Here is an 18791-nt window from a genome sequence, read left to right as displayed (position 1 = left end):
GGGCTTTAAATTTCTTTGGGGAAACCCTTCTCAGTCTATGTGGTTTGAAGTGGAGCCCCATGTGCCCTCTGAGGATCAGTGACTCAAGTTCTCCTACATAGGGCATCACATCCTCCTTGAATGTATTTGGTTCAGGGGACAACACTGACCAAGGCAGGTTTATTCAGTTAAGTGAAAATCAATTCTGAAATTGTTATAAGAAGCTAGAAAAGAAGGCAGGATGGGGCTGCTGACAGCTGTCCTAGCGGCAGGAGAGGAGAGCCCAATGGAAGATGGAGTCAGCACAGAAGGCAGGGCTGGTGAGAGACAAGAGAGTGAGAGAGTACTGATGCCACCGTGTGAGATCCTGAGGCCTGCTGCGTCATCAGTCAGTCCGTCCCCGGCCTTCCCAGACATGTGAGCCAAAGTACTGAAGCCAGTCTTGACTTGGGTTTCTGTCACACCGAAAGAGCCCATCCTGATTCAGACATGGGCTTAGGCTCCTTATAATTCTAGGACCCTAGGTTTTTATCAGTGATTCACCTACTTTTGTATTTTGATGTTTTGTTTCTAATAGATACACTACCATCTCTTCTGCTTTAAGTGCCTTCTATCTAGAAGCTAAAAGTAAACAAAATTATCAACCTTATTAGTTAGTAGGCTTAATTGGTCACTTAATCCAAATAATTTTGCTGCTTTGATGGTGACGATAGGTGTTTCCTGAAGACTCAAGTACTTGGGCTTTGTGACATGTCATACCTGTTTTAAATCTCTGATATTGCCTACACTCTGGTAGCTGGAAACGTGTACAGGAGAAAAAGAAATGTTTTATGTACATAATTACAAAGCTATGAAAGTTAAAAATTCAATCTTTCTTTTAGATGCTTCACATAGACAAGGCCACTGTGAATATGCTTTAAATTTCTAAAGGCATTAAAAATCAAAATAAACGCATAAAAACATATTTTTAAAATAGTTTACGTGCTAACATTAAACCAGTCGTTCTGCATCTATATCCACTGGAATAACTACAATATCACCGTATGATTAAATAAGATAAAAACTTAAAACTATTGCTTCATATACTTTTATTGTAAATTCGTTTGCAGGCAGTTGCTTAAAGAAATTACATATGTACTAAGCAGTGTTTGGCAAAGTCAGTCAAAACGAAGGGAGAACATTACTAAAAACGGGTGCTTGATCATAAAGTTTTGTTTCACCAAAACACTGCTTATACCAGCATTTTGTACTTAAGATATTAATAACTTTTTACTCAAAGGTTAAAGGTTTGCCCTTTGATTCTTAAGATTTCACATCTCAAAAGAGGATTAGGGCTTATAAGTCTGTGCATTAGAAACTATAACTCAGCACTGGGCACAAAGAAGTTTGCCTTTTGTGTTAGTCTAAAAGTGTCAATCTTTTCCTAAAATAGGAGTTCTAAAATTTTTCACTCATGAATTGTTTTGCTTACTTACCCACTTAGTTGCCTTTCTCCTTTACCAGAAAAAAGGGAGAAAAATGGCAAAATTTCTTCTCTGCCAGTGAGAAAATATTAAGATCTGTCTTATTTTTCACCCTTTTCAGAAATTATGAGATGTACAATTGAGTTTAAATCTTTCTCAGAGGTTAAAATCCAGTGACTCACAGAGAAAACTTGGTCTATGGATGCATGACCCATGTTGTACTAACATTAAAATTAAAAAAAAAAATGAGTTACTGACATTTAAAAATGAAGAGAGTTCAAATAAAAGCCCAGATTTCTAGCTTCTCTTGAAGAATGAAAAGATAGGAAGGCACTTGACCTGCAACTCCCTATGGCAGCAATAATGCTAGAATTGAGTGGCAGGTGTCTCCCTTGGATGGGGCACACCATCATTCCCTTTATATTATACCTGGTCAGCTTTGGGACTCATTTACATTACCCAAATCAGTCTGTCTGCTTAATACAACCTGAGTGAGGTAGAAGGAAGGAGCAGAGCTGTGAGTACACAGCACCCAAGTGGAGAAGGAAGTGCTAATACTGACAGTTTGGGTCATGCCTGGTGACTCTGGCGGTGGAGGTGATAAATAGCAAGACTTGGATAATGATGGGGAGTTTCCTCAGTTCAAATACATCTTTAGTGCCATATAAATGCTGAAGCAATATGTGAATCCTATTAATCAAATCAGTAGGAGAAAGAATGAAAACTGGAGAGAGAAAAGCTTTGTGGTAAGTCAAGTGGTAGAAACAATCAATGAAATTCACTCATCAGATAGAGTTCTTGATATTGATATACCATTTTTCCAAAGGTAATTTAATCAGTATGTAACAATGGTTAAGCTATAGCAGTGGTAAGCAGTCGTTAATACTGTTCAAAATATTAGGTTATCTTTTTTCTTTTCTTTTTTCTAGACATATACTAAGATTGTATTTCCTTGCTAAAGTGAACTTTTGAAGAGCATGTGACTTGTTTTGGCCAATGAAATGTGAGTGAAAATGAAGTGTTTCATTTGTGGGCAAACGCTTTCAGTGGCATGTTTGGCCACTCTGTTTTCCTTCTGCAATACTGATGTCCTGGATGGTGCTACTCTACCAGCCTTGGCTGTTGAGCGCAGCGAAGCCACCCGCAGACCCCTGAGGGGCATGCAGTGTAAATTACAAATAGACTTTTGTTGTTTTAAATCACTGCACGTTGTTTGTTACAATAATGTTACTCTAACTTCATTCATTCATGGATTTCGACATGTCTGTCTATTACCTATATTATTTTAAAGTACTTTTTCTTTATATCATTGTTAAATTAAAAAATTACAAGGTACCCTTAGTCTAAGCATTACATGTGGTATATACTAGTTATATTTCAATTGTGTTTTAATAAACAAAGTAAATGCATAACTATTAAAAGTAATCTTACATGCCACCTTCTGGTAAACATAGAGGTAAAATAAAAAACTGTGTTCTCAAGATTCAAGTATGGCTCCAAATTTGAACACCATGCCAATATTCAGTGAATTACACTACTTCCTTAATATAAGAGAAATCAGGAAGGGATATATATTACAAATTTAAATATGTGTATGAATACACCACCTATAAACCATATCAAGTTTGTTTGCAAAAATCATTAATAAGGACAACATCATCAGTGCAAAGATCTAATTTGCATATGCAAATCTAAAGGTGTACGGGCACAAAGGGTAGATATGGATACATTTTTACAGGCTTCCACATTGCATCCTTGAGTACTTGACCTTTAGCATCAATTAAAATCATTATATATACAGCTAGTAAATGCTGTAACATAGACTCATGCATAATTACCATTTTCCAACAGATTGAGTAGGTTACAGAAAGGCATGGGGGATATTTTATAAGGGTGACAGACAAGAAAAGGTCTTACAGATACCTGCCATTTGGTGCAATTTGACCTAAAACCCCAAACAACCCATTTTATATATATAAAATATATATATATATATATATATATATATATGTATATATTTACACCGTATAAACAGCATGCAGTCTAAATGCAATTCACATATAAAAGGAAATACACAAGAGTTGTATGTCAGAAAGAAAAAAACTGTTGTTTCAAAAAGATGTTACTAAAATAATCAAAACTATGTTATATGAAAATGAGTTTTGGAATTAGCAATATTTAGCCTCAAAAAAAAAAAAAGGAGAAACTATTGAGACATAATAGCCATTGCCAAATATTTGAGAAGTTGTCATAGCAAAGACACACTGGCTTTCTTTGTTTAAGCAAAAAGTAGTAGTATGGAGAAAAGTTGGTGAATCAACAAATTCAGGAAGGTTTTTCTAGCTGCTCATCTTTGAGCAGCTATGAAAGTCAACAGGGATCATGCAATCTCTCTCTGTAGGAAGGGCTTTGGAGAATCTTAACAACAAGAAGAATTATAGAGACCAGCTGATTTACCACCCTTTCCCAAAACTTCAGGTCTTTGATTAACATTTAGTCCACCAATAGCAGATAGTAAATTCCTCCCTCTAGAACTATTAATAACAGACAAATAAATTATTATAGATTAATCAACTATTAAAAATATCTCAAGATAGTACCTTTCATTTTCTCTTAATATGTCCCTTCCTTTCTTCCAGGTGTAGACAGGTTTAGGAGAAGCTTTTGGCTTACATTCAATGACAACTTCACCTCCCACTTTGACAAGAGTTACTCTTTTTAAGAGGGTTCTCGAAAAATCCGGACCCACAGCTGGAAGAGAATACAGAGAATCAAATAATTATTATGGAAGAAAAAAACCTCGCTAGATTATGTTTTAGCCTTTTTCTTTCTACAGTGCATTTATTGTTGCCTTGGGCATCAAAGGGAAGTTAAATTTTTTCTAAAGTAAAAAGAGTAGCACTGTACATTTTGATGGGTTTATTAAAATTGAGGTATAATTTATATATGGTAAAATGCACCAGTTTTAAGTGTACAGCTTGATGAATTGGACATACTGCACTATAAAGATCAAGATACAGAACATTCCATCACTCTACTGAAGGACTCTTAAAAAATTATTTTATGTTCAAATGAATAAAAATTTTAAAATTTCAGGGAACCATAAAAAAACAAACAAGAAAATCCACAGGGCATTTTTCTGATTAGGTAGGTTAGAGCATTCCCTCTTTAATAACAGTTTCTGCCTCTGCTCTGTCCCTTAGCACTCTGTGCGTGTCTCCATGAGAGAACATGCAGAAATGTCTATATCATCACCCTCAGAGCTTCTCCTTAAAAACAAGGGCTTTGTCCAGCTTTCTGCTACTGTTGCCAAATGCAATGCTTGGCTCATGCAAGATAAACTGGAGCTTGCTCCTAGAAAACTCAATTCCATGCTCACTATGAGTGTTCCAAAACTCATTTATAACTCAGGTGGTTATATGAAAATAATGTTAAAGAATTATTGCTTTCCTAAAACAACAGATACATATTTGTATCCTCTCGGAAGGAATTTAAAAGACGCCTTTCTGAAAAAATCTCCATTTTCTTCGGAGATTTCTTCTTAATTAACTATTAAATTAAGGTGATCTAGGATCTCTTTTGAGTAGGGATTCATCTCTTGGAACCTTAATTTCACTATATTTAAAACTCCTGACTCCCTGCAGTTTGACCTAATAGAATTCTAGATTTTAGATCATGTTGAACGTGAAATTTAAATACCACAAATTACTTAAAGGAAGACAGAAAGTGAGCGTGTATGTACGTGGGTGGGGAGAATGGGAATCAATTTCTTAATTGCAACCAAACCAGATACTAGTGATATAAAAAAAATAAAACAAAAATAAGCTTTGGTGAAAGCATGTTAAATTTTTATTAAGTGCTTTTGTTTTGGAAATATTTTCAGTAATTTTCTAGAAAGAAAAGTGGGAAGGTTACTTTTTAAAGGGGTGATGCAATATATGACAGGAGCTAGTTTTATTATGTGAAGGTGAAATTAAGTAGATGAATTTAGTAGGCAATTGATATCTTGATCTGTGTACCTTGGATTCGAGAGGGGAGTCTACAATTCGGAGCACAATTCTATAATGATAAGTGCAATTAATAAGTAATGTGCAAGTTGTTATTGATGTTTCTGGTGTAATGAGATAAATGTATTCCTAGTATGATCTGCAAAGTCACGCAATAAAAATTATAGGATTATGAGAAAGATAGGGTCAGGGCAGACCTACTCAATATTTATGTAACAACATGCTAAAAAAAAAAAAAAACCTAACACCCAATCACTCCTTGAATAAATATATTAGCATGATTAAAAAGACAAGTGAGATTCTTAATAAATACTAAAAAACTACAGAACATGTATGGGTGAGTTGTATGTGTGTGTGTGTGAAGACCGCTCGATGAAAGACAGAAGGAAGAGTTGAGATTGCTAAACTCAAGCAAACAAGTAAAACTGGAAAGACTTTGAAACAAGTAAAATCTGTGGAAAGACTCAGGAGAACCATGCTATCAGCAATGCCATGTTACATGGTCAAACTAAGCAAGAATGTAGGTGAGGGGAATTGTGGGCAGCGTAGTTTTGCCTCAGATACTGTGTTGATCTGAGTTAGTGAGCTCTGTGTTTGATTGCTGCTAGGCGTGAAATACATGAACAAACCCAACATTTATGTTCTACGGACATCATTCCCCCGTTTACCACTCCCATACATGCTAGCATGCAAAACAGAAAGGTTTCTAGCACAACAGACTCATTTTCATCTTAAGTATATACCTGAATTGACACATTAATGTAAAACAAAAAAAAATCAAATTTCTAGAAGTTTTTGAAAAAGAGTATTTTGTGAGAGTTACAAATCTGTATTATATAAAAATCCCTTCTTAAAACTATCTTTCTACACACACATTTTTATCACTTTAGGCAGACATTTTTCATCTGTTCAGGAGGAATTCTGCAGTTGCATTTGAAATGAGTTTACATAAATCAAACCGTGCACAACACATGGGTGTATTTGTTAAAAAACTATATATGGCTTTTACGAGATTTGAAATAGCACGATATCGGCCACACAGAAGACAGAAAACACACCTCCCAGTTTCAGAAGCATTTTTACTGTACTGTTTATGTGCATATTATCTTTTGGATATCCTAGAGATAAGTGTGGCTTTGAACATCTTTCACTAATAAAAACAGAATGATAAATTCAAATCTTTTCCCTTTGTTTACTTAATTTGCTTAATTTAGTTCTTTTGTTATTTAAGCCTGCAAATCTATCAGCTTCCACAGGAAGCTGCAGTGCTTTTTAAGACAAAATTGTCAAACCTTCATCAGTTTGTGAATACTTGACCCATTAATGGTTTTCTGAACGTTCTGCGGTTTTGTGACCATCTATTGCACCTAAGATACCCTTAAGTGTATGGAATGATGTTTTTTCCGGTCTGTACCCTGTATTTAAGTGAAAGGAGCCTGTTAAATTTGACATTCACAGAAAAATTAGGTTTTAAAAGTTACTGGTAAGGTCCCCAGTAGAGCACTATTAGAACCCAACCTTTGCTGGCACTTAAAAATTTAGTACACATTGAAGGTGAAACTTCAGTAGGTTCTTAATAGCTCAGAAAAGGTAAAACCAATTGTCAAATTACTCAGTTGAGTCTGAGAGTCGCTCAGATACTGGGGGCTCCTAATTTGCTAAATCTAACGCACTTAGAGGATAATATTTCTTACATCAACTACTAGAGGGCACTGCTCTCTCAGTGTTGGAACGAGTCATTACAGAACCCCTTCCATTTGGAAAATACAACTTTTTATTATTTATCAATGATCTTTAATCCATTAACATTACATGATCTATGAGAAGCACCCGGCTAAAAGAAGCTCTCTCTGTAATTCTCAACTGTTTGGTTTTACTGAATTAAATGACTCTTGGTCACATGTCAAGGGTATTTAAAGTGGCTAAAAGAACCCTTGAAAACAAAAGTTTTGTGACTTAGTATCATTTCTCAAGAGAGAAAGCAAGGATGATAACTCCTTGACTAGATGTGCAGAGGGAGTCACATTTGGGAAATGTATGAGTGTGATTTTTATCATTGAAGAGGAAAGGATAATTCTGCAGGCAGTTCTTTGCACTTAGTCTGTAGAAACATCACTGGCAACATTGCCAGTCGATGGAGACTATTCAGTTCGGCTTTTTTAGAAGTTCAGAAGTCTAGAATATTTTAACCTTTATGTATTATCTTTAATTATTGCCTCATCAATCCATAAAAAGAAACCTAGAGTTAATGGTTCATTGAAATGTTTTCACCACTGAAGAGGTAATACTAGTATCAGAGTTTAAAACCCCAAGGTTTTTCTGGCTTGCTGGGTAGATAACTAGAAGGCTGGTTACAGTGGGACTCTTCTTTCTAGGTTCATCATTTCAGAATGGTGGATTCAAAATCAGCCGTCTCTAACCAGGGATGATATTCACAAGGAGACTCAACAAAACTCTGAAGTAAGATTTTTCTATTCTACTATCAGCATGATGTGTCCCTTCTATGTTCCTCACACCTGTGCCCTGCTTGTTTTGGTCAAATTCATTGAATGCCCTGCTTACCCAGGTTTCCTCCTACTGTGATAGCTCTTATGTTTATGGGCTCCTGCTCCTTTGGGATGGTTATTGTAAAACAAAAGTTACAATATTTATAGTCACAAGGTTGTTTTGAAGAATAGATGAAATAATACATGTATTGTATATTAAGTACTTAGCCCAATATTTGCTTCATACCTACTCCTCCTCTCTGCTATCTCCACTACCACCACCACCACCACCACCATTATTAGGGGGCTTTATGCTGAAATATAAAGGCACTTTTTAGGGCCAAATAAATTCATCTTGGTTTGAACAAATTTTTTTATTTGGAAATAATTATGGATGTACAGTTATGAAGATAGAGAGGTCATGTATATTTCACTTAGCTTCTCCCAGTGATTATACCCTACCTGAGCATGATACAATATCAAAATAAGGAATGTGATCATTGGTACAATATGTGTCTTTAGTTCTATGTTATTTTATCACACATGCAGACTTGAATAACTACTGCTGAAATGAAGAACAGAAGTATTCCATCATCGCAAAGATTTCTCTTGTGCAACCCTTTTATGGCCATACCCACCTCCCTCCTGTCGAGTTCTCCCTAATGTCTAGAAACCACTGATCTATTCTCCATCTCTATAGTTTTGTCATTTTGGGAGAATATTTTATACACAGAATCGTATAGTATGTGACCTTTTCAGATATTTTTTTTACTCAGCCTAATGCTCTTGAGATCCATCCAAGTTGTGCATATCAACAGTTAGTGCTTTTTTATTGCTGAGTAGTGGTATCTCATCCATTCAGATATAGATGAAAAATACTTCCTTAATGTTGGCATTTCAGGCACTATGGTAACTGACAAATACTTTTGAGCACAGGAACCATTTTAAGATTTCTCAACATTTTCTCTGCCAACAAGTAGGATCAGGCTTAGCCTTTTTTTCCCCTTCTTTTTATAAAAGGTTTGAAAAGCCAAAAATTAATAGTGGAGACGTGGTTGGAAAATTCTTTTCTTATTCCAAGCAAAACATTTTAAAGCCATTTTAGAACATTATATCTTATATAGCAATTAACATGTTGACTAAAAATCATTCTTACGTGTTTGAAGAGCTTCACCTGCTAAACCCTTGTTAATCTCCTTTGAGCTACCCTATTTAAGACAGTATGCATTTTTAAATATCTGTAATCACTATGACCTCCTTATATCAGTCCAAATTAGTGATTTTATTACATTTGGCACAATGTCCTAAATACTCACACAGATTCATGTCCTTGGTTAGACAAGTAGTGTATAGTATTGTAATGTCCTATTTGATTGTAACTTTCTTATGAGATAGAAATGTTTGTTGAATGAACAAAAGAGAGTTATTAGAATGTGGTAGAGAGAATCCTAGAATTTCAGTGGCTAATACATGGTAGCATTTGTTATCATTAGATCATCAGTGCCTTGAAGGAAGAGGCTATGTATTATGGATCTATATATCCGTTACTGAGCCCAGTGTTTGGCACAAAGTAGATGTTTAATCAGTCTTTGTTGAATAAATGTATGTTGTAGGCGAGAACTCAGAGTTCAGTTCAAAATAGGAAATTCTCTTCTCATGATGCTTTGCCTGGATACCACAACCCTTTCTTCCCGCCAAGTGAGGTTATTGATGGCTTCTTGGACTTCCTGGCCTGTATACAGGATACTCCATTCTTTCTGGAGTTGGGTCTTTAGTATAATGAAGTAAATGAAGTAGAATTACCCAAGAAAAACAATCTGGGCTGTTTATATTCTTAAACTACTTTGAAACCATCTGGTGTGATGGTAGATTGTTTAAGAAATGGCTCTCAGAACGAAACCCCAAAGAGCTTAGCTTTTAGTGCTCTCCAATTTCTGTGGTATAAATACTTCCATCGTGGCCAATTTCAAGTTACCAACAAGAAGTCAATGAATACTAAGCTGAGAGGATACATAGACTCAGCTACTGTCAGTACGAGCTAGCTTCAAGACATAACTTCCTTTCTCCACTTTCCCCAAACACACTCTTAAGGGACAGTAACAGGTCAAGTGGGCCCTGGGAGTTCAGCTTTCCCCAGGTTTGGGCCCTTCTCTGAAGCAGTACCATGATCTCCTCTTTCCTCCCCAGGCACTCTCAAACAACCAACTCAGGGCTGAGAAGATAGGAATTTCGACACCCTTGCATTTCCTTTGATGGTTTCATTTTGTTCTCTAAGGCTCTGTGAATCAAGGTATCACAGTTTTAAGGGATTCAGTCATACATGCCCTCCCTAGATATGCAGGCTCAAGAGAAACCTTCAGTGTGGACAGGCAATGTTTACGTTATCCAGCAGTGACTGATTTCTAGCTTATCGTGTTCCTTCCAAAACTCCTCACTAAAGGGATTTTAACATGGAAAGAGAACACAGATTTTGCCTTTGTGCTATGTTCACATTCAACCACATTCAAAAGGCTTCATTAAAAGCAAACTGCCTTACATTAAGTGTAAAATTAATTTCTTCAGGAATGTAGAAGAACCACTGTCTGCTGATGTTGGGGAAAAAAAAGCTGGACTGCTCCTTATGCAAATGCTTTATTTCTGGTAGAAATCATCTCACATGATTGATAGAGCTTCTGTCAATACTGGGTTCAACAATGGAAACATGGATTAACTGTATGTACAGTGGTGATAAAAAGAGAACAGCCTCGTCATTATTCTGCTCTCCAAGCCCCACCGGCTTTTTAAATTATAAAGCTACTCTGTTCTGATAGCTTAAGATTGGGCACCAAAGAGATTTACAAAGCAGATTCCAGAGCTGTGGCACCTAAAGTGAACTGATCATGGGAATCACCTAGAGGAGCTTATCAAGCGTACATATACACTCCTGAACTCTACCCACCAGGAGGGACCCGAGAATTTACAATTTTATTATTTTTGCCACTGAAAATGTGATCCCCAGAGAAGAAACACTGGTGATCACATGGGAGCTTGTTAGAAATGCAGAATCTCAGGCTCTATCCAGGACTTGAAATCAGAATCTAAATTTAACAAGATCCCTAAGTAATTTATACTTGCATAGAAGTTTGAAAATCACTGTTAAATCTTCTTGAATGCCAATTCTAATATGTTCTGGACTACCAAAATAGAATCTATTTGTTGTTAGAAGGTGGCAGAGGGGAAAAAATAATTATTTCATTTCATTTATTTATTGATTCACTAATTCAGGAAGACTTGTGTAGGTAATGGTTAAAGATAAAAAGTAACAAATGCGGGGCGCCTGGGTGGCACAGCGTTTAAGCATCTGCCTTCGGCTCAGGGCGTGATCCCAGCGTTCTGGGATCGAACCCCACATCAGGCTCCTCCGCTATGAGCCTGCTTCTTCCTCTCCCACTCCCCCTGCTTGTGTTCCCTCTCTCACTGGCTGCCTCTATCTCTGTCAAATAAATAAATAAAATCTTAAAAAAAAAAAAGTAACAAATGCATTTAGAATATGGCTAAAGTCAAATATTGGAGGGTAGGAAACAATTGTACTAGACTTGGCATGATAGAGCGAACTTTGGAAGCCAAAGCAGACATGTCAATGTGGTGTACAGAAGGAAGAAGAAGAGCATGTTCCTCACTGGTGAGTAAAAGGAAACATGTAGTTTTGCTAAAAGATTTAAACTTTCTTTCTGGTTCTAGAATGTAAGAGAATTTATTGGATAGCTCTTTAGGTAAAGAACTGTGGACTTTTGGGGGACCTAGGTGGCTCAGTTGGTTAAGTGACCAAATCATTTTTTTGTTTTGTTTTTTGGGATTTTTTATTTATTTGAGAGAGAGAGAGAGAGTACAAGTGGCAGAAGGGGCAGTGGGAGAGGGAGAAGCAGACTCCCTGCTGAGCAGGGAGCCCTATGTGGAACTCGATCCCAGGACCCTGGGATAATGACCTTAGCTGAAGGCAGACCCTTGACTGACTGAGCCACCCAGGTGCACTGCAACTAACTCTAGATTTCAGCACAAGTTGTGATCTCAGGGTCCTGAGATCAGGCCCCATGTCAGGTTCCACACTGGGTGTGGCCTGCTTAAGATTCTCCTTCTCCCTTTCCCTCTGGCCCTCCGCCCTGACCCCTAAAAAAAAACCCCCAAAACCAAAAAACTGTGGACTTCTAAATGAATAATGGATTCATAGCAGTTTTACAGAAAACTCAGAGATTTTAGTTGTAGGATAATACATGGTGTCACTGCTCAGTGATACCTTGGGCTACATTCCCGAGTTACATTTAAAATTCTAGCTCAGTGAAGACATTTCCTTGGGTGAACTCATGTAAGGAACTGTCATAGTATTTACCCCTCAGATTTCAATGTCTCCCCTCAGTTGGCTTTTTAAAGTAAACTCTATGCCCAACACAGGGCCTGAACTTACAACCCTGAGATCAAGAGTCACATGCTCCACTGACTGAGCCAGCCAGGTGCCCCTCACTTCAGTTGGCTTGAAGCCACCAGAGCCAAGCTAACCATCTTAGACGAGTCCTCACATGTCAGCCTGTGAAGTCTCTCTGTGTGCGTAATCCTACTTAGTGAAATGGGGCCTTAGGCCATGGTGGGAATGTCTGATGCCTGATATTTCCCTTCTACAGGAGGATTTTAGATTCAGAGTCTTGATCCGAAGCAGAAGATTTGCTAGGTAGATTGTATTCAACGTAAAACACACACAGACACATTCACACACAACCTAGGATAAGTTTGCTGCTTTAGGATAGTGGTTCTCAAACGTGTGATCATGGACCAGCAGCATCAGCATCACCCAGGAACTTGTTCAAAATGCAGCTCCCCAGGCCCCACCCCAGCTACTCTATCAGAAAATCTGGGGGTAGGACTCAGCCATCTGAATACCTTCGAAAAAGTAATGTCCTTCTGATCTGATCAGTTAGGGCAGTAGTTCCCAAACTGTGCTGTTCACTGGAATCACACCTGGCTCCCAGGCCCAGAGATTAAATTCGTTGATATGGAGGATGGTGGGGCATCAGGATATTAAGAACCTCCCCAGATGACTGTCATCAGCAAAATCTGAGAATCACAGAAATGGGGTTTGCCAGTGATTTGAAGACTGTCTACATGATTTCAGTACGGATACTAGTTAACAACAAGAAAACACTTCTGATATTGCTACAAATACTTCTAAGCTTTAAAAAAGCTTTCACATGGGATCTCTCAGTTTTGGCAGTAAGCTGAATAATGGCATACTCATTTTACCAATAAAGGAAGGCTTAGTGACTTGTTAAAAATATCAAATTGGAATTGGAGACCCAAGCACATAGCTTTCCGTCTTCATGACAGTTTTAGTAAAGCTCCTGCCTAGATGACTACATTTGGGTAAGAAAGGCCCTTGTCCTCTCACTGGATGCTGATCACACTCAGCACATTTGATTATTTTGTAATCTGGCTCAACGAGGCAGTTGAGAAATCAGACTCACATGCAGATGAGCCCTTGTGAAAGCCCCCTGTGAAATAACTTTCAGTTTAGCCTTAATGTTTTCCTCATTTGAGAGCCAATCATCTGGATAAATGCCAAATTAACCAAATAATTGCTCAAGCCTGCACCTCACTTTAATTGGACCATCAGTTCCTTAATGGTATTTGAGCGTCCTTCCAGGGTTAGATGTCCTCCACCACACAGGCCAGGAGAATCCTCACACTACAGAAGCATCAGACAGAAACTCCTCAAGGCAGAAGCTATTTCTGTTCCATTATACAGTCCTGATAAAGTCAGTTCATAGTCAAAAGACCTACTTGCTCGTAGGGATAGTTCAACCCATTTCAAAATCAAAGATACTCTAGTAAACTAGTCACACTCCCCATTATGATCCAGGTAAACTGGACAAAGTAACAAAGCATCTTGGTCTGGTACAATTACTTGTTCTCTGTAGAGAATGCTGGTGGCACTCTCACACAGATTCTTTTTTCTAGCCCTACCTGCTCTGAGTGTTGGCTGCTTACCACCCTCCAGCTGCCCCCTTCCCTGGGAAATTGGGAGGTTTTGCTCCATCTGCACCCATGTCACCACTCCATCCCCTACTGTCACTGCCACCTAAGGGGCAGCCCAAAGATGGACTGATAAACAGAGATTTTAGAAAAGGCTATGCTGCTTGCTTCAGGTGGGAACAACTCTGAGATGCAGTTTATGATCCAGATGTCCCTCTCCAGGATGAGATAGAGGCCAGATTGTGACCTTGCTCAGCTCCCCACCCTCCCCTTTCCTGTCTTGCTTTCTTTTATAGGCTTTTCCCTAAAGCACACTCCTGTAATGACTCAGAGGTGCCTCAATCCCTGCTTCTGCTTCTGCTTCTGGGACCTTAGTTGTGCCCTCTCCTTACCCCATGATTATATATACAGCATAAGCATTCTAATTGGAGCATCACAGAAAACCTCGAGGTTGGTGATTCAACCAGCAGTCCCCATCACCACTATGATCATCTAAGCAGACGTCAATACCAAAGATGAATAGAAATGTTACAGTAGAAAATTTAAATTTTTACCAACAAGATACTTAATTTTTTTAAGTTAGGTTTTATAGAAGATCCAAGTTCCCCATGATTATCAGACTCTATTCACCCTAATTCCAACACACCTTCATGAGTGGGAGAGAAGGATGGAATGATGGTATCACCCAGGGACCCAGGGATATCAATAGGAGTACATCACACAGTCAGCCTCTTCCATGACATAGGTTAAGATGGGAGAAAAAGTCTGGGAATAGATGCCTTGAGGAACACTAAGCCAACAATGGTGATACATCAGTCACAGACAAGGACATTTCTATTTGATATACTCAAAACCAGGCCTACTCTAACAGACTGACCTCAAGGTAAAAGTCTATGTTATTCTCCCAACCAGTGAGTAAATCACCCAGCACCTACATTAATTATTTAGCAGTTTCAATCCATTAAATATAGATATGTTACATACACATTGAATACTCAGAACACATAAAACAAGACCAAGGGAAAAGCCTCTTAAATATATGCTTCCTAACCATCTCTTATTCATGACTCTAGGTTTATTACCTAGCATGAAAGGGAATCTCCTCTCTAGCACTGGGGGATCCTGGTATTTGATCAGTAATTGAAACCAAGATTCTTATTTTTTTCTTCCTGATAAGAAAGTATCTTGTTTTCATTGTGTTTCTTGATTCAATTTGAATTCACCTTGATTCTGAGAAAGGTAAAAACAAATCAATTATTTGACCCCAAATAGTCAAACTACTGCTATTCTTTAAGAACCAAAGTGACTTGTGGAATACAATCGTATTATAGCTTACCCAAGTGAACCAATATTAATTTATGTGTATTTTTAAATAGTGAAATGTCTTCTCCCTCATTTATTTAAAATGAACTCCAGGGATTTACTCTTTCAACACTTAACTGTCCTTCAGTTCACTTAGAGTATATTAATATGATTTTTTTGGATGTGAAAATGGGATATTAAAGAAGGACCTTCTAAGCTTGTTATTCAAGATCTCTAAAATTGGTTCTCAATTATTTTTTTCCATCTAATTTAAATTTTGCCCATACACCTTATATATTTGAATTAAAAATTTTAAAACATTCAGGATTCCCTATGTGCAGGAAACTGTCCAGATGTTTTATAACTTTGAGCCTTTGTTAAGGCCATTTCACTCTGATCTGGAATATTCCTGGTCTTCTTTTCTGTCTGTCCAAATATACATCACTATTCAAAGCTCAGCTGACCAGCCCAGTCCATTAGCCAAACTCTCTTTCCTGAATTCCTGGAAGCCTTACTATTTTTACCACTGTTTGGCCTGTATCATTTACTGACATGCCTTCTTGTTCTCATATTCAACATGGTTGAAATCAGAATGGTTAAGTAATTTCTCAGGCATTTTCCTCTTATCTTCACTGCTTTGGCTTGCTGACCTCAGGGCACTTAGGAAAGGACTCAGATCAAGAATTCATTTGGAATCCAGTCAGAAATGATTTGAAATAAAAATCTGTAAAAGATGAAGCAGTGACTCCCAACTCACAGGCCTTGAACCCTGGGTGGGGGGAGGGGACAGGGTCAGGAAAAGGCTGTGGGAGGAGTTGTTTTAGGCTGTTACATTTTATCCACAAGTAAGAGTATATACATAGATCTACACACATCTCATACACACTGTTATTTTCAGCTGTGGGTAGGTGCTTTAGATAAAAATCATTTGATGGCCTTTCTCACTCTAGCTCTGCTTTTGGGACTTAGTTATTCTCTCTTGTTACCCCGAAATCATATCCCATGACTTACAGTCCTTTGTTACTATCAAATTTTCTTATTTTCTTTCTTTCTTTTCTTTTTTTTTTAGAATCTTTAAAAATTTTTAAAATTATAATGGGTTCCCAGAGCTGTAAATTGGCCAGCACTCACTTAGAGGGTTTTAGGACAATGTGTTTCATCATTAGGCTATACAACCTCAATTTTAGCTCTTCCTCTAACTAGTTGACATACTGTTTAATAGGGAACACACTTCTTTTTGCAGAAAATCTTCAGTAAGCTACCAAGCTGAATTGTGCTCCAAAAAAGTCAGTTACAACAATCAATAATCAGATCCAACCTGGGCAGGGTGAAACCATCGTACTTGTCCTGGAGAAAGTTGGAATTATTGTTCCCAACATTTATAGAGTGAGAGGTATGTTATTAGGCTTCCAAAAAGGTCATGCTTACAGTAGGGCCTAGAAAAGGGGATGATTATTCCAGGAGCACAGAATGTTCTTCGGCCGCTTTGAAATGGGCTGTAATGCCATGGAATCTCACATATTCTTGTGTGTTTTGGGATGTTGGTTCAAGCTAAAGAACTTGGTGAGAAGAACAGTCATGGAAGCTTCCCCTTCCTTTTTAAATTTGCACAGGGAAGAAATATATTCCTCTTGGAAGCATCTTCTTATATATGTAAGCTCTACATGCTAGGCATCAAGTAGTGCCTTGCAGAAGAAAAAGTCAAGAATCAAAACTGGGCAAATCATCAGGATTTACGGAATCAGCTCCCTTTGTGTGCTGCTTTTCTCTTATTCCTAATCTTTCTATTATGCTCTCCCTAAGAACTACTGCTTAGGTTTTTTTAGACAAATTCTGAATTCAGGCTCAAGATTTTTCTATGGGACACAAGCAAATTGATAGCCTGGACTTCTTTTTTAAATGACCACAGTTTGTCAATTCACTTAACTTATACTTTCAGTTATTTACTTACTTAACTCATAATTCGTTTTTTATTTTTTATTTTTATTATTTAAAAAAATATTTATTTATTTATTTATTTATTTATTTATTTATTTATAGTGCATGAGTGGGGAGAGGGGTAGAGGGAGAGTGAAAGAGAATCTCAAGCAGACTCCCTCCTGAGCATGGAGCTGGACTTGGGGCTCTATCCCATGACCCCAAGATCACAACCTAAGCTGAAATCAAGAGTTGGACACTTAACCCACTGACCCACCCAGGCACTGCAAATAATTAATTTTTTAAAACAGTCTCTTAACTCTTTCATCACTTAACACATGCATTCCTGCACTCAATATTTATTGAGTGCATATTATGTGCTTCCCTATTGTATTAGGTCCTGAGAATAAAATGATGAGTTAAACCAAATATGGTCCCTGACATGATGAGAAGTTGACGCGCAATGGGAGAAAAAAATGGAAAAATCACATCAACAAATGTAAAATGCAACTGGGGCATCTGTTATAAAGGGTGATTAAAAGGCCATACAAAATCTATAAGAGAAAAGTTAATCTAGGCACAGGGCCTGGTGTGACTTTCTGAGGAAGCAGCAATGGAACTCGAAGAGAAGGAGTTGATGAAATGAAGAGGGTAGGAAAAGCATTCCAACGAGAAGGAACAGTATGTTCCAGTGGCCCCTGGAGGAAAAGAGGATGATGAATGGTGAATATGCAGAACAAAAAGTCAGTATAGCTGAAGGCAGAGGGAAAGGGGTCATATGGTGAAAGACGTAGCTGGAGAGGCAGACCTCTTCTGTATACTCCGGAAAATTCAGATGTGGAAGAACAAGATGCACTCTGCCAGCTGTTCCAAGGAACCTTTCCAAAGCAATTCAATTCTTCTTCCTTCCAAGCTGAAGTTTGTACCATATCAGCACAACAGCAACACTCCACAGCATTTCAGAAACCGCTCAATTTAGAAGAGTGGTCGACAGAGAAATAAAAATGGGTGCCGAGGGAACTGTGTTACCCACTGTAAGCATCAGTAGAGGCTGATTTAGAAAGTGGTTTCCTTGTATTGCTTGTAGACTGCATTACTTTCTTCTTGAGCAGGATCTTTGGTCTAAAGATGTGTTTACCCCTTTTTTGGGGGTGGGATTGAACAACATGCTTAGCAAAACACATGTTAGTTTAGTGACTTAAATTTTTTTTTTCTTTCCAGTATTAAGACTCACCTATAACGCTAAGCTCTGCGCTGGAAAAGATAACTCCGTGTTTATTCTCTGCTACACACTGATACATTCCTGCATCTGAGAGGTTCACTATTGTTATGTTGAGAGTTCCTTGCTCAATTTGAATTCTATCCTGTGAAAGAAAAGAGGAACACAAAACAATGACCTTCTACAATGGAGACCTTAAGGCAATTTTGCTACATGTTATATCAAAGAGGCTTAATGAGAAGAAAATAGCCATCATATAAGCAATTTACATAACATGATCTATTTATCTGTCAACTAAATTTGTGGCAGGTCAGATGCTAAATGGAACAACCTTGTACATCAGTTGGTAAATGGAATTTAAATTGTAAGACTCTCTGGAGTTCTCATTGATTCAATAGTGAAACCATTCAGATTAATA

At 37.7% G+C, this 18791-nt stretch overlaps 1 protein-coding gene across 8 annotated transcripts in view; it reads right to left on the bottom strand.

The window, feature by feature from the left end:
- The window catches only part of LOC113256632 (contactin-4), an 877814-nt gene that overhangs the window by 121398 nt on the left and 737625 nt on the right, over positions 1–18791 (bottom strand). For all 8 annotated transcript variants that reach the window (XM_057311891.1, XM_057311888.1, XM_044385021.3 and 5 more), the window contains 2 exons: positions 18389–18518; positions 4043–4193 (listed from right to left, as the gene is read on the bottom strand). In XM_057311891.1, coding sequence (XP_057167874.1) covers positions 4043–4193; positions 18389–18518 — 281 coding nt within the window. The remainder of the gene's footprint in view (positions 1–4042; positions 4194–18388; positions 18519–18791) is intronic.

Source organism: Ursus arctos, unplaced genomic scaffold, assembly GCF_023065955.2.
Source record: "Ursus arctos isolate Adak ecotype North America unplaced genomic scaffold, UrsArc2.0 scaffold_14, whole genome shotgun sequence".
NCBI lineage: Eukaryota > Metazoa > Chordata > Mammalia > Carnivora > Ursidae > Ursus > Ursus arctos.
The sequence above is the reverse complement of the archived record's forward strand: the minus strand, read 5'-3'. Positions and strand labels throughout refer to the sequence as shown.